Source organism: Lipotes vexillifer, unplaced genomic scaffold (genome assembly GCF_000442215.2).
Source record: "Lipotes vexillifer unplaced genomic scaffold, Lipotes_vexillifer_v1.1 scaffold229, whole genome shotgun sequence".
Taxonomy (NCBI): domain Eukaryota; kingdom Metazoa; phylum Chordata; class Mammalia; order Artiodactyla; family Lipotidae; genus Lipotes; species Lipotes vexillifer.
The window spans coordinates 1,321,881-1,338,467 of NW_006771155.1; the positions used below are offsets into that span (position 1 = coordinate 1,321,881).

General features: G+C 41.5%; 1 protein-coding gene across 1 annotated transcript in view; it reads right to left on the bottom strand.

Annotated features, from left to right (window-relative positions):
• Positions 1-16,587, bottom strand: part of SLC39A12 (solute carrier family 39 member 12) — a 73,539-nt gene that overhangs the window by 52,523 nt on the left and 4,429 nt on the right. Inside the window, 3 exon segments of the mRNA XM_007446570.1 lie at positions 6,042-6,249; positions 12,014-12,255; positions 12,258-12,291. Of these exon segments, the coding sequence (XP_007446632.1) occupies positions 6,042-6,249; positions 12,014-12,255; positions 12,258-12,291 (484 nt within the window).

The window sequence follows — 16,587 nt, forward strand, 5'->3', positions numbered from 1 at the left end:
GTCTCCCGCATCGGCAGGCGGACTCTCAACCACTGCACCACCAGGGAAGCCCAGATTAACTATAACTTTAATGTAAAGTCAATCTAACCATTTTCCTCTTCAGTGTTTAATGCAGGAAAGAAACAGGAATTGAAAAGCAGCTGAGATTACTGGGACAAAAGAGACTTTGTTTTCTAATGCTACTGTGGTATGGTTGTCAGTTTCCAGACTGCAGTTTAGTTTCCCTTGGTACAGCTGTAGCCTTAAAAAATGATTGATACAGAGAATAACTGAATATTATGGTGAATATCCTGGGATTTATTCATCTTTCTACTTGTGAAAAAAATACCTCTGGTGTTTTCCTAAATGTTACCATCAGTAGTAGGAAAACCGCAGACTAGAATTACTACAATATTTTATTTTAAATGGCCAGTTCCAACAACAACAACAAAAAAGAGAGAGAGAGAGAGAGAGAGAGAGAGAGAGAGAGAGAGAGAGAGAGAGAGAGAGAGAGAGAGAGAGAGCTGCAAAGAAATGGAAAAGTGTGACTCAGAGTCAGGGGAAAAAGCAGTCAATAAATATGTATGTGAGTATTCCCAGATGTTGGATTTACCAGACGAAGAGTTCAAAGCAGTCATTATAAGTATGTTCAAGGAACTAAGGAGAATAATATTTGAGAAATTAAAGGAAAGTATGACAATAATAAATTAACAAATAGCAATTTTCAATCAGGAGATCAAAACTATATAAAAGTCTAAATGGAAATTCTGGAGTAGAAGAACAGAATAAATGAAGTGAAAAATTCACTAGAGGAGTGCAACAGCATACTGAGATGGCAGAAGAAAGAAGTGCTGAATATGGGGATAAATTAATAGAAATAATCTAATCTGAAGAACAAAGAGAAAAAGAAAGAACAAGTCTCAGAGACCTGTGGGAAACAGCAAATATACTGACCCATATGTAGTGGCAGTCACTTGGAGAGAAGAAAGAGAAAGAAGTAGAAAAAGATACTGGAGGAAATAATGGCTAAAAACTCTCTGAATTTGATGTAAAGCCTTAATCTACAACGTTCAAAAAATTCATCAGAGGGAATTCCCTGGTGGTCCAGTGGCTAGGACTCCATGCTCTCACTGTCAAGGTCCCAGGTTGGGGAAATAATATGGGGCGTGGTCAAAAAACAAACAAACAAAACAAAACAAAACAAAAAGAAGCTCATCAGACATCAAGTAGGATAAATATAAAAGATCCAAACCCAGACATAGTCAAATGGTTGAAAGTCAAAGATATATCTTGAAAGCAGTGATGGAAAAATGACTCATCACATACCAGGGAGCACTGATACAATCAATAGCTGACTTCCCATCTGAAAAATAGAGGCCAGAAAGTAGTGGAATAAGATGTTCAAAATGCTGAGAGAAAAAAACTATCAATTAAGGATTTAATATCCAGCAAAACAACCCTTCAAAAATGAAGGTGAGGAAGCAACCTAGGTGTCCATCGACAGATGAATGGATAAAGAAGATGTGGCACCTATATACAATGGAATATTACTCAGCCATAAAAAGAAATGAAACTGAGTTATCTGTAGTGAGGTGGATGGACCTAGAGTCTGTCATATGGAGTGAAGTAAGTCAGAAAGAGAAAAACAAATACTGTATGCTAACACATATATATGGAATCAGGTTTTGAAGAACCTAGGGGCAGGACAGGAATAAAGATGCAGATGTAGAGAATAGACTTGAGGACACGGGGAGGGGGCAGGGTAAGCTGGGACGACGTGAGAGAGTGGCACGGACATATATACACTACTAAATGTAAAATAGATAGCTAGTGGGAAGCTGCTGCATAGCATGGGGAGATCAGCTCAGTGCTCTGTGACCACCTAGAGGGGTGGGATAGGGAGGGTGGGAGGGAGATGCAAGAGGGAGGGGATATGGGGATTTATGTATACATATAGCTGATTCACTTTGTTATACAGCAGAAACTAACACACCATTGTAAAGCAATTATACTCCAATAAAGATGTTAAAAATAATATAAATAATAAATGAATTTAAAAAATGAAGGTGAAATAAAATTATTCCCAGATAAACAATGAATGGAGAATTCACTGGTACCAGAACTGTCTTACAAGAAACACTAGATGAAGTTATTTAAGCTGAAAAGAAATGATCTGAATGGTAAGTCAAGTCCACAGGAAGAAATGAAGAGTACTAGAAGTGTAAATATGTGGATTAATATAAAAGACTATAAATACATTTCTTTATCACTGTTCTCTCAACTCAATGACGAAACAAACTTTTCTTTCAAAGTCTAAAATATGATAAGGGTACAGACCATTCTCAAAATATTTACCATTATATTGGGGTTATTAAGCAATGTAATTAGATGACAAAGAAAAGAGACACACGAATTGAAAAAGAAGAGGCAAAACTGTCTGAAAACTCTAAAAAATTAGGGCAAAATAAAATGAAAGATTTAATCATGGAACAGGTTATAAAATTAATCTCAAAAAAATCACTAACCTTCACATAGACAAAGACCAGTTAGAAGCTGTAATGAAAGAGAGGACCCCAGGTAAGAGAGCCACAAGGAAAGTTAAATGCCTAGGTATAAATGTACCAGGAAATGTCTAAAACCTATGTGAGGGAAATAATAAAACACTCCACAAAAGCACACATGTAGATATGCACAAATAGAAACACTAAGGGATATAAAAATGCAACATCTTATAAATATCATTTCTAAGTTATAATTATTTTGCAATTATAATAAAATTATCACAGGGTTATTTTTTCCCAGAGCTTGACAGTTAGGTGATATTTGTTAGGAAGAATGAACAAGCCAGGAAGACCCTGAAAAGAAGAGCAATGAAGAAGGCTAGCTCTATCAGAAATTAAAATATACTATAAAGCCACTGTAAGTAAAACAGTATAGTACTGGCACATGGATAGACAAGTGGGCCAATAGAACAGAATGGAAAACAGAAATAGACCTGATTGCATTTATCATTTTATTATATAAAAGAAGCATCTCAAACCAGTGGAGGAAATAATTTCCACTGCATTTTAAATAAAAGGTATAAAGAAAACTGCATAGTCGTATAGAGAAAACAAACTGGATCTAATCCTCACAACATGCACCAGAATTAATCCTAAATGGATCAGAAATGCAAGCCTACAAGTACTAGAAGAAAACACGAGTAACTTCTTCTATAACCTGGGAATGTGGGAAACTTTCTCAACTCTAACTCAAAATCCAAAAGTAATAAGAGAAAAGTCTGATTAATTGGTTTGTATAAAGATAAAAAATATTTGGAGAAACAATTATCCCAGCTCAGGCAGAAAATGTACAAGATGAACCTGGAATATTTTATACTGGAGAGCAAGGGAGATATAAAATGTGTTAAGGGTTTTGACAAAAGGACTTACAGCCACCTTGAATAAGATTCCACTTGTCAAAGAGGGAACGATCTGAGTATCAAAAGGATAATAATGACAATAGATTGAGAGATAAGAGATCATAATGATATAAAAAGAAAAGCTCATTGTTCCTTGAAGGATGCAAGGAAACTATGTTATTATTTTGTAAAGTGGTAAATTAAAGAATCAAGAGTTTATCCTTACTTTCCTTTAAGAACCTCAATAAAATGAAATTGTGGTGAGGGAAAGATTTTCCACTATAGGATTATTACACTGAAACACAAAGAACTGAGAGAATCAGAAGATCACCACTGTGTAAGCCCCCAACAACTGATCAACCTAGGCAATGACCATCAATAGCTTATAACTTCTCAGAAAGAGACAACCAGATGTTATGCGCTGCCGACGGAAGATACCAACGATCAGACTGTAGCCCCAAATAAATAAACAACCTAAAACTAATCAAACCTCTACGTATAAAAATCAATATACATGAAACACGGTGCACAGAAACACATGTAAGGGACTTCCCTGGTGGTGCAGTGGTTAAGAATCTGCCTGCCAATGCAGGGGACACGGGTTCGAGCCCTGGTCCGGGAAGATCCCACATGCCATGGAACAACTAAGCCCGTGCGTCACAACTACTGAGCCTGCGCTCTAGAGCCCACGAGCCACAACTACTGAGCCTGCGCTCTAGAGCCCACGAGCCACAACTACTGAGCCTGTGGCAACAACTACTGAAGCCTGCCCACCACAACTACTGAAGCCTGCGTGCCTAAAGTCCATGCTCCTCAACAAGGGAAGCCACCGAAAGGAGAAGCCCACGTACGGCAACGAATAGTAGCCCCCGCTCACTGCAGCTAGAGAAAGCCCGCATGCAGCAACGAAGACCCAGGGCAGCCAAAAATAAGTAAATTAATTAATTTTTAAAAACACATGTAAAATGAGTAGGAATGCAGTCAGCAAAATCCAGATGGGATAAACGACCGCTTTTTGGTTTTTTCAACAAAAAATTTGCAACAAAATAGAATGGAGGGGAAGGACATGACACCTATCAAAAGTAAAACGTCAGAGACATACCAACAATTCACATTTTATGGACCTTATTTACATTCTGGTTCAATAAAAACTAAAAATATTTTTTAAAAAGGAGAAAAATGTGAACATGAAGGCAATTTTTATGATATTAAGGAATCATTCTTTTTTTTAGCAGTGATATTTGTAATAGATGCTTTAAAAAAAATCCTCCTCTTGGGCTTCCCTGGTGGCGCAGTGCTTGGGAGTCTGCCTGCCATGCAGGGGACACGGGTTCGTGCCCCGGTCCGGGAAGATCCCACATGCCGCGGAGCGGCTGGGCCCGTGAGCCGTGACTGCTGAGCCTGCGCGTCTGGAGCCTGTGCTCCGCAACGGGAGAAGCCACAGCAGTGAGAGGCCCGCGTACCAAATAAAAAAAACAAAAAAATCATTCTCAGCGTGGCATGCTTTTCCCCGGCCTATTTCCTAGTGATGACATCTAGGTAACACGACTGAATTATACTTCAACTTTCATCTTAATGAAGATTTCCCTCTCTCATTTCTTAAAGCAAATACAGACGAATTGCAGAAAAACACACCTGTCGTTCAGTGGGTTAGACAAACAAGTCAGAGAAAGCTCTGCATGGAATTGTATGACTCCTAGCTCTTGATCCCTTTCAGAGTTGGAACATTTATCTAGATCATGAGGGTGTTGCTGGTACCTTGGAAAATTTGTATTTCTCTTCTATGTTGTGACTTCTCAAGAGGAAGAATGTGACCTTGGTGTGTGTGCAAAGCAGGGCATTCTGATGCAGATGAAAAAATAAGTCATTTCACTCTTAATGTCTTGTTAAGTACAAAGAAATGCGTGAAACACACATTCTGATTCCTTTCGTGATGTCTTATTTTACCTCAGATCCCTCAAATGCTGGCTGTCACGAATGTAGCCAGGATGCGTATTTTACAGTACTTTTATTTAACATTAAATGACTTACTTTTATGGTTCCAAGCAAACTGCTACCAAGCCTCTTGCACCCTTTAGAATACTATTTTATCCTCCTACGTGATACTCTGTCCCCCCGGGCCCAGCACTTTGTACCAAACAGGAAAGTGTTCAGTTAGCACTAGTAGCAGATCATAAAGTCTCTCCCTTTGGCTCTCCATCCACAATTTCATCAGCCCTGCTCAAACGAGCTGAGTGCATTTTTTTTTTTTTTTTGCGGTACGCGGGCCTCTCACTGTTGTGGTCTCCCCCGTTGCGGAGCACAGGCTCCAGACGCGCAGGCTCAGCGGCCACGGCTCACCAGCTCAGCCGCTCCGCGGCATGTGGGATCCTCCCGGACCAGGGCACGAACCCATGTCCCCTGCATCGGCAGGCGGACTCTCAACCACTGCGCCACCAGGGAAGCCCTGAGTGCATATTTTTGCCTTATCACCACATACATATCATAGCATGTCTGCCCTGAAAAGGCCCCCTGGGCTGTCTCACTACATGCTGAGATTAAAAGGGTGTTTAAAACATACCTGGACAAATTCAGTCATCGCAACGATTCTGCTTTTGTTTTTGGCACAGTTTATATTTAGTAGGTGTGACTGGGAAATGAAATTCATGAAAAGCATCCTTACCTGATAGATGGAGAGTATTTGTACTATTCAAGGAACTGAAAATATATTCTGTAAAATAGTCTGGGGACGGCAAGTTTCTTTGTCCCAGACAAACACCTTGGAGGGACAAAGCAATGATTGTCTCCGCCAACTGAGGAAGTGTATTTTCATCGGCACCATCGCTGCTTGAGATACCAGATTTTTTCTGCAGCGCTTTGGTTTCCATACACTGAAATCAGACACAAAGTAAAAAGAAAATTTTAACTTCTGAAATTATTCTGATTAGAACATCTCTAGGATTTCCCCAAAAGACAAGGAATCACTCTTCTAAAAGAGGAGTGAATTGTTTGTGGGAATGTGCCTACCATCATTCTCTAGTCTCAGATAGAACTCTATCTGGAAAATACTTGTTTCTCTCATCTTCCATGACACTGAATTTTCTAACTCCCATCCCATTGATTCTTATTTGTCAAATCTTTCTCCTTGTCCTACTGTAGAGCACAGGGAACTATATTCAATATCCTGTGACAAACGATCATGGAAAAGAATATGAAAAAAATACACACATATATATATATGTATAACTGAGTCACGTTGCTGTACAGCAGAAATTAACACCACATTGTAAATCAACTACACTTCAATTAAATTTAAAAAATAAATTTCCCCTTAAGGCCCCAGAGAAACCACTGAATATTATAAACTAGAGAATGTACAATAAGGTAGGTTACAGAAGTGTCACTCAGGTGGCAAAGTAGTAAATGGATTGACAGGGTTAGAACTTGAGGGCAAGAAGTCTAGTTAAGAAGTTATTGGTTGATCCAAAATATCTCGTGACCTAAGACGGTAGCACCAGACATGGAAAGAAGCAGATGCATTTGAAGAATATTAAGAAGTTAGCCTCGGAAGGACTTGGAAGAAAATGTGGAGGAGTGCAGAGTCAAAAATGACTCAGGGGCTTCCCTGGTGGCGCAGTGGCTGAGAGTCCGCCTGCTGATGCAGGGGACATGGGTTCGTGCCCCGGTCTGGGAAGACCCCATGTGCCACAGAGCGGCTGGGCCCGTGAGCCATGGCCGCTGAGCCTGTGCGTCCGGAGCCTGTGCTCTGCAGCGGGAGAGGCCACAGCAGTGAGAGGCCCACGTAAAAAAAAAAAAAAAAAAAAAAAAAAAGACTCAGGTTTCTGGGTTTGACAACTGTATAATGGTAATACCGCCCACTATCCCACAAATTCTCCCCCCAAATACCCAGTATATATCTGGTGCTTCCCTAGGTACTGGAAATGCAGTGGTGACTCAAACCAAAAGCAGTGTCTGCCTGCCCTGGAGCTTAAAGTTCACTATTGTTAATAAAACAATAATGTAATCAAATGTAAGTTGATAACTTTGGCAATTGCTTTAAAGGAGAGGTACATGGTACAATGATGTAAAAATAGACAGCTATTTGACCCAGTCAGGCAGATCCAAGAAGGCTTCCTTGGGATTGTGGCGCACGTGTGCATGCGCGTGTGCATGCGCGTGTGCGCGCGCGCACACACACACACACACACACACACACACACACACACACACACTGATCTGAAGGAGTGGGAGAAAGGAATAGCCCAGGCAGGAGACACAGCATATGCAAAGTTTTTGTAGCAGGAAAAAGGATGGCAGATATGCACAGCTGGAAGGAGGGCAGTCACTGGAGTGGGCGGAGAAAGGGGAGCATATGGTGAACGCTGAAGGTCTACTGGCATTTAGCGGAGTTCGCCCTTTATCCTCAAATCAACCGGAAGCCAAAGGGGAATTCTGAGCAAGGTTTGGGAATGGGGGTTATAGGACTGGATGTGTGTTTTGACAAATTCACTCTGGCTACCTGGTGGAGCACAAATAGACTGGAAAGAGAGTCAGTGCTTCCCAGTAGCACAGTAAGAAGGCTATTACTGTAGCCCAGGTACAGGACAGTGATGATGATAATGGGGTAAGTCAACAGGTTAGGGATCTCTTCAGGAGGTAACAGCAGTAGGACTTGGATTAGATATAAAGGGGGAAGAAATTTGGAAAATAAAATTTCTAGTTGGGCATTTGACTGGATGATGATGCTACTTGCTGACCTATGAAGTGATACATGAAGACTGGATCTCGTTGGGTTGATTTATAACCTTGATTTTGGATATTTTAAGTGTGAGGTGCCTTTACCATATCCTTAAAGAAAAGGTGTTGTATAGTCTATGTGGGTCTGGAGTTCAGGGAAGAGGTCTGGGATGGAGATACACTCTGGAGAGTCATCTTTAAGTATAGATGTGCTACCCCAGAGAAAGCATATAGAATGATGGGAGCTAAGACCACACCTGAAAGAGCACTAAGCTTAAAATCTACCCAGAGAAAGAGCCTGCAAAGGTGAAAATGGGGGTCAGTGAGAAAAAAAAAAAACAGGAATGTGCAGCATCTACAAGCCAAAGTAGAGACTATTACAAGAGCTACATAAGCAACATCAAAGAAAGAACAGGTTCAGGAATAGAAATATGACTTTTGACTTTAATATTGAGCTTCAAGTGCTGAAGAAATATACACATGGAGATTTTTAAAGATGGGTGTACATATGAGTCGATGGCTCAAAAGAGAAATCTGGGCTGGCTTGCAAGAGAATTGAACGTCATCAGTGCTTAGGAGTGCTTGACGTTGTGAGAGCATCTCACTCGACAAGAATATGTAGGGGGAGGAGAGGGAAAACCAAAGTGGGGTCCAAGAAGGATGCCGTGCTTTAAGGGGTGGCAGGTCAAGTGGATCCTTCAAAGGAACCTGGTGCAGAACAGCTGGACAAGTGAGAAGAAACCAGGAGATGGGGGCGATGCGAATGGGAAAGAACATGAAGTATGGGCTGACAGAAATCAAAGAGCAAAAGAGAGCTTCCTGGAGGCAAGACTTGACAAAAGTGAGGGAGCAAAGAGGAGGACAGAGATGGCTGAGAAACACAATGTACAGGAGTGTGGGAAGGAGGAAGTATGTTCATCAAATGAGGACTCACGGGAAGGTTACTATGTCAATGTTCCCTTCTTGTGACATAGGACAAGGTGGGAAAAGTGTGGATCAGACTTATTTATTTATCTACCTGTTTTTTTATTTTATTGAAGTACAATTGATTTACAATGTTGTATTTAATTTCTGCTGTACAGCAAAGTGACTCAACTATACATATATATATATATATATATATATATATATATTCTGTTTCATACTCTTTTCTACTATGGTTTAGGGAGCTATATTCAATATCCTGGATTTATTTCCTTTTTAAGTTTGTAATTGGTGAGCTTGGTAAAAGTCTATTCAGAGCTACGGTGGGGAGCAGCGGGGAAGGCGGAGAGGCAGTTACCAAAATTTTAACAAATTTGGAGAAGGAGCCAGAAGATTCATGGACGACAATAACAAGTTAAAATAACAGAGTGTGAACCTCATAGAAGCGTGAGTTTTTCATGGAGGGTGTGAAAGAGAAACCTCTCAATGTGCCACTGAGGACAAAGGAGGATTCTAACCATGGTTTCCAATCCCGAAGTCCTTAGGATGTGGTCACGAATACCCGTTCTCCATATAAGAGGCAGGGCTAGTAGAGCACCATGTACATTTACCATGGAAACAGCAAAAGAGTGGAAAGAATGGACAGAGGTGGTTGCATTAAGAGATTGAGTCAGGAAGATAAAACAGAGTAGGAAGAGAAGCAAAGAATAGAGGGATATTTAGATTCTGGACCATTAGGGAGGGTCGCTAGATCAGAATATGATGGTGTAAGGTTGTTTCTCTTAGTGAGCTGGTTAAGGCCCACCTGGAGTTGCTGTTAGTGGCTTGACCTATGGAGGTTGAGTCCCATGAAAGCAAGACCTAGAAATGCTAGTCATGCTGGGCCTGGACTGCCAGCATCTTCTGTGACCTTACACCCCTTAGTCAAAGAGAGCAGCAGCCTGCAGTGAGGCGCCAAGAGGCCTCCTGAAAAAGTCTAGAATGACTGACTTCCTAGCGGAAGCCTACCCCAAGGGCATGGGCCACACGACCCTTCCCAGGAACTGGTGACAGTGGTATCCTCCAGGAGATAGTTGTTCTAAGGCCTAGCACAGGGTTATGACTCATCAGTAGCTCACTTCTTCTTGACTGAATAGATGAATAAGGTAGGTCTACACATAATATTGAATTAGTTTATTCTGTTCTAGGAATGTTTAATCTCACATACTTTCAGAAGCCCAGGTATTTGCAGTATATGTTGGATAACCATAAATCTACATTAAATATATATACTCCATCTGCCTTTAAGTTCTGGCTTTGCATTTGCATTTAACCTGTATCAAGACAGTAACACATAGGATGACTAAAATCCTAGTGGCTCATTTGAACCAATCTTACATTACGTAGATGTTGAACTGAGGAAATTCTAGGTAGGCACACCTCCCTATTTAAGCAAAAAACTGAATTCTATAGAGGAACCCCATTTTATCCCTTGGAAATAGAAAGAAAAAATATAACCAAAGTTTGAGAGCCACAAGATTAGAGTTACTGAAGTGATATCCACAAAGTCCTTAGTAAACAGTCTTTCCATTTGTTCTGCCAATTACAAGAGAAATTTACAGCAAATTGGAGGACATGTTTGCTGGCATTATGTTGTAGCATGATTGCACAGATACCTGTGAACTCCTAGAAACCAGAATTGAGGTCAAGAATCAAATTTATCACTATATGTTGTTATAGAATGAATGTTTGTGTCACCCCCCAAAATTTGCATGTTGAAATCCTAATTATCAATGTGATGGTATTAGGAGGTGGGGCTTTTAGAAGGTGATTAGGTCATGAGGGTGGAGCCCTCATGAATGGAATTAGTGCCCTTGTATAAGAGATCCCAAGAGCTCCCTTGCTCCTTCCACCAGGTGAGGACACAACAAAAAGATGACCATCTGTTAACCAAAAAGTAGCCTCCCACCAGACACCCAATCTGCCCAGTGCCTTGATCTTGGACTTCCCAGCCTCCAGAACTATGAGAATAAATTTCTGTTGTTTGTAAACCACCCAGTTTATGGCATTTATGTTATATCAGCCCAAACGGACTAAGACACATGTCAATGAATAATTCAAGAGAAAAAAAAAACAAACCACATTCTGCCACAGTCTTCAGAATGTGCTGGTGGCTCCTCAATTCATTCTTTAAGAAAATATGGCTTAAAAGACCCCACGTTCAGAGAACGTTTTCAGCTCAAACTTCCCATTACAAAGCAGAAAGCAAAAAGGTAATTGAAAGGCCAGCTTTTGCTGGAATAGTAATGAAGGCAACAAGACGCCCATTTCCTAAGAGTGGGAGCTATGAGAAAAGAAAAGCACTTGGGACCCCTGAACACATGCAGCACCAATTACAAGCCACAAAAGAGATAATGTCTGTGCTGTCGTGAATAATGCTTTTTGCAAGCTGCATCCTCAGGGAACTAACTAATGACTAATTCATCTCTTGCCAACTCTTACTGCCTAATCCTTCCCTTGCCAGAAGGCAAGGCAAATAGACACACTGCTCTCACCGCTATAGTTCAGTCCTTGGAGACTGATCAAAAGCCATGCGTCACACTCATTTTAGCGCTCAGGGGGACTCGGAACAGAGCTGCCCTGTCACCTGGTCTGCCTGCCCACCCACCCAGCTTCCGCCTAAAACTCATCTGACAACTGATTAATCATTACATCCACCTCCCCTTCTTTTTTTCTTTAAAAACAAAACAGCTTTGTTGAGGTTTATTCTGAATTATTTTAAACAAAATAAAAAATAAAGAAATATTTCTGTACATTCACATGATTAGTTGTTACATTTCCCCCTTCAGACTCAGAATTTTAAATTACATCACTTAACATCCCATCACTAAAAACCACAATTACTTACCTCTCAGAAGTTTTTGAGTATCCTAGGAATGAATTAGTGACCAAAAAAATCATGCTCTGAGACTGTATCTTAGCAGCAGAGCTAGTTAGCAATTCTGACTTTCTTACCTGGCTTCTGGAAGTGTCAAAGTACTGCCTGGTGAAAGCCAGGATATCTTCCGTCTCATTCTGTGAAAGGAAATAGGAGTCTTCATCCTGCCTGAGGCTGAGAAGGCTGTGTAGGTAAAATGTATACTCCTTATTACTCATGTTGAGCTTGGAAGAGATGTCTTCCTGATGAATGATGTAATAGAGGAGGAGGAGAGAAACTCTCTGGACCACTTCCTCTCTGAGCTGATCCTCGAAATTCCTCCAGCTATTAGTAACAGGGCATCTGGTGCGAAGCACTGTGCAAAAAACCCCCACAAAATAATAATAAATTGTTATAAATTATAAAATATGTATTATTATATTTTATAATTATAATTATAAATATAAATAAATATAATATAAATTATTATATTATATATTATATAAATATAATATAAATTATAATTATAATTTATATTATATTATTATATTATAAAAAATATATAATATATATAAAATATATATTATTATAATATATAAATTATAAAAAAACAGAAACAAAGCTTGACAAATAGTCCCAGAACATTAACAACCACAGAGTCTCTGTTGCTTATTATTTTATGAATAGGAGGGGAAAGTGGGCAGCCTCAATAGCCCAATTCAAGTAAGACAATCACCGTTGGACTTTTATATAAAAAGGATGTCCTCCCAGAAGCCCTTATTCCCTAAATGCAACCCTTCTATCTCCAACTATAATAACACACGCTGTCACTTTTCTGCCTTGATTAATACCAACTGACTCTGGCTTTTTAAAGTGATGCCTCATTGCATTTAGAATGAAATCCAAGCTCCTTATAATTTTCTCCTCAGTCTGGCTTTTGCCCATCCTACCTCTCTTACCTTATCTTAGCCTCCCTCCACCTCTCTCACTCAACTTCTGCCCCTGTGATTTTCTGTCAGTTCCACCAGGCTCTTTCCCACCTGATTTCTCAGGTCTCAGTTTCAAGTGTCCCTTCCTCAGGGATGCCTTCCCAGATACTATTTCCGAAGTCCCCATCCCTGCCCCGTGTTCTCCGGCACAGCACCGTTCAACAAAAATATCACACAGGCTATAAACGTGAGGCACGTTTTAAATTTTCTAGTAGCCACATTTTAAACCGTAAAAAGAAACAGGTGAAATTAATGTGAATAATATATTTTCTTGAAATACTATGCAAGATATGATCATTTCAACACATAATCAAAACTCTAAAAAAGTATTAATGAGCTATTTGATGTTCTTTTTGTCACACTACGTCTTTGAAATCTGCTGTGTGTTTTACATGTACCAGCATATCGCAACTGGGATGAGCCACATATTAAGTGCCTAACAGCCACAGGCAGCTCTAGCATTACCATTTTTCCTTTTTTTCATAGAACTAGGATTCTAAGATTACTATGTCTCCTTGTTTCTTTTCTATTTCCTCTTGAAGACAACTGGCCCATTAAGGCTGGAGTTTTGTTTTGTTTTGTTTTTTTGGTTTTGTTTCGTTTTTTTGCGGTACGCGGGCCTCTCACTGCCGTGGCCTCTCCCGTCGCGGAGCACAGGCTCCAGACGCACAGGCCCAGCGGCCACGGCTCACGGGCCCAGCCGCTCCGCGGCATGTGGGATCTTCCCGGACCGGGGCACGAACCCGTATCCCCTGCACCGGCAGGCGGACTCCCAACCACTGTGCCACCAGGGAAGCCCTAAGGCTGGATTTTGTCTGCTTTGTGCACAGGTCTATCCTCAGCCTCTAGCACCATGCCTGGCACTTAAGAAGAGTAAAAGCGGAATGAACAAGTACCATCTGCTTCTCTCTTAGCCTACCTAAGAGAATTGATGTCAGTCCTTTCTGAGACGCAATCAGTTACCACATCCTGCTATTAACAGAAATGGTGGTGGTTCGAGAATTACTAAAAATTCTTCCACGATGCTTTGTTTCACAACCCACCACAGATAGACAGCTGGCTTATCTAATCTGGGAAGTTTACATGGCAGAGGAAGGTGTTTGGGATAATGTGTTGGGACAGTGAGAAAAAGACAGACACAGGGGTTGTGGAAGAGAAGCTCTCCCAGCAAGATAAGAGCTGTGTTTCTTCAAAGACAGTTGGGTAGCTTCTGGGAATGCTCCCAGGATCTGAGAAGCAGCTCATGACATGGCACCAGCCTCAGAGTGAAGGCATCAAGAGATGCCTATCTGAAGGACATCCCTGGTGGTCCTGTGGTTAAGAGTCTGCTCTTCCAATGCAGGGGACGCAGATTTGATCCCTGCTTGGGGAACTAGGTTCCCACATGCTGCGTGGTCTGGCCAGTAAATAAATACATACATACATACACACATAAAATATGCCTATCTTGAGCCCCAGGGGAGTTGTCCCACTGTGGGATAATCTACTATGAAATCTTTTAATCTGCTCTCTGAGGTGGAAGTTTCAGGGGTCCTAATTCCATGTCTGCTGTGTGTCCCACTGGGTAACATCTGGAAAATACCATCTGAGCCAGAAAGAAACATGTCATCCATCTGTAAAGCAAAGCATTAATCACATTCTTCACAAGCCACACAGATTCCAATTTCTCCCCAACTCAACTGTGAGAGGCCAAAAACTCAGCAAACAGATGTAGCCTTCCCAACAAGATCAGCTCTGAGTGTCAATATTAAACTCAACCACCAAAACCACAGCAGCCCTTTTCTGTTCCCTCCTCAGCCCTAGAGAAAAGTCCATAGGTTGGTAGCTGTTAGATGGGACCGACACCAGGACCCAGGGAGGTGAATCAGTTGAATCAAGCTTTGTGCCAAATAACCTCTTGAAACTAAAGTATCGGGAAAACTATTGGTCATATCAGCTACCATTTTTCGGAAGCCATGTGTCCAAGACAGTGCTAAGTATCTTCCATATCAAGGCATCCCTCAGAGTATAAATCTAATTGGTTCTGGAAAAGGTGCCGGATGATCAATTTTTCAAAGGGGAGAAACTTATTGCATTATTTTAAATGGAAAAAAAAAAGCCCGTATCATAATCCACCAAATACTTCTGCACAATCAAAAGCATTCAGGGGCTTCCCTGGTGGCGCAGTGGTTGAGAGTCCACCTGCCGATGCAGGGGACGTGGGTTCGTGCCCCGGTCCGGGAAGATCCCACATGCCGCGGAGCGGCTGGGCCCGTGAGCCATGGCCGCTGAGCCTGCGCGTCCGGAGCCTGTGCTCCGCAACGGGAGAGGCCACAGCAGTGAGAGGCCCGCGTACTGCAAAAAAAACAAAACAAAACAAAAAACAACAAAACAAAAGCATTCAGAATACCAATTACCCAATTACTTAATTCATAATGAATTAATAGGTACATATATATGCAGTATGCAAAGATCCTGCACAGAATTAAGTACAAAGTGTTTTCCTTCTATGAGGAACATATGCCCTTAGTATATGTGTGAAGCCAAGTTTAAGAGAGGGTGAGTAATGCACCTAAAGCCACACAGTTAATAGTGGTTGCCTAGTCTTAATTCCTGCTCTGCCACTGATAGACTTTGTACTTGCTGTGCAGCCCCTCACCAGGTAACTTTCTCTCCCTCCTGTTTGGTAGGAAGAGATCTGGTCAATTAGGAGGCTAAGGGATTGGTAAGGTTATAATATCCATCAGTGAGAGCACGGTACAGCCAGCGGGTTGAACAAGGTCACCTTCAGAGACTTCCAAGCGCTATTCAGGTCGCCTGATGGCGCCGGGTAGGTGGGAATAAGAGCGCCAAGCACATGTAGGACCTCCGTGAGGGCACCAGACCATGTGTATGTGGCCCAGGTGTGCTTGTGTGCTGGTTGTGCACAGCGGTGTCTGTGGCCACCCTGTATCCCGTCCAAGCAGCCCAAGACCCCTGTCCACTCGTGGCTCCTTCTCCAGGCTTTTGCTCTGTGCCTTTCTAGGGGTGAGGCAGTAGGTAGCAGAGAAGAGGGTAAGATAGAGTCCCCTCTCCTATCAGGGCAGGTAGAGTCCCCTCTCCTATCAGGCTAGATAGAATACCCTGAATACAATCCGGCAGATGTTCACTACAGAATTTTTTTGTAAAATGCTTACATCTTGGAAGGTAAATCAGTTTCTGACTTGGAAAAGTTTAAATAAGTTGTGGAAGCAGATCATTTTATCTTGCTAAAGATTCTGGTCATCTTGAATGAACAGAGGTAGCCTACCCCTTGCTTAAGTTTTTGAGGCCTACTGAAATGGAACTTAATGGTGAATCAGAGGACTATGTGGTGAAAACTCTGTGCTCTGATATTTGAGTCTTTGACAAGGTACCTTAATGCAGAAGGCGGTGGCTTGAGGAGAGTGGTGCAGGGAGAATCAGAAGAGCTAACATAAGGTAAATTCTCTTCTGGGCGTGGACGTGACAAAAATTGCTATGGGGGTTGGTGGGGGGACTGGGATTTTCAGTTCATCACCACTAGATTTGTTTCAGTTGTTACAGTTTTCTGAAGTGGCTCAGTTGTGGTTTCGGAGGGGATGTTTAGCAAAATTTTGCAAATACTGGCACCCCATAGGCATCAGATCTGTCCCAGGCTCTGACTCCAGTAAAGTGATTCTTTTTTTTTTTTTTTTTTTTTTTTT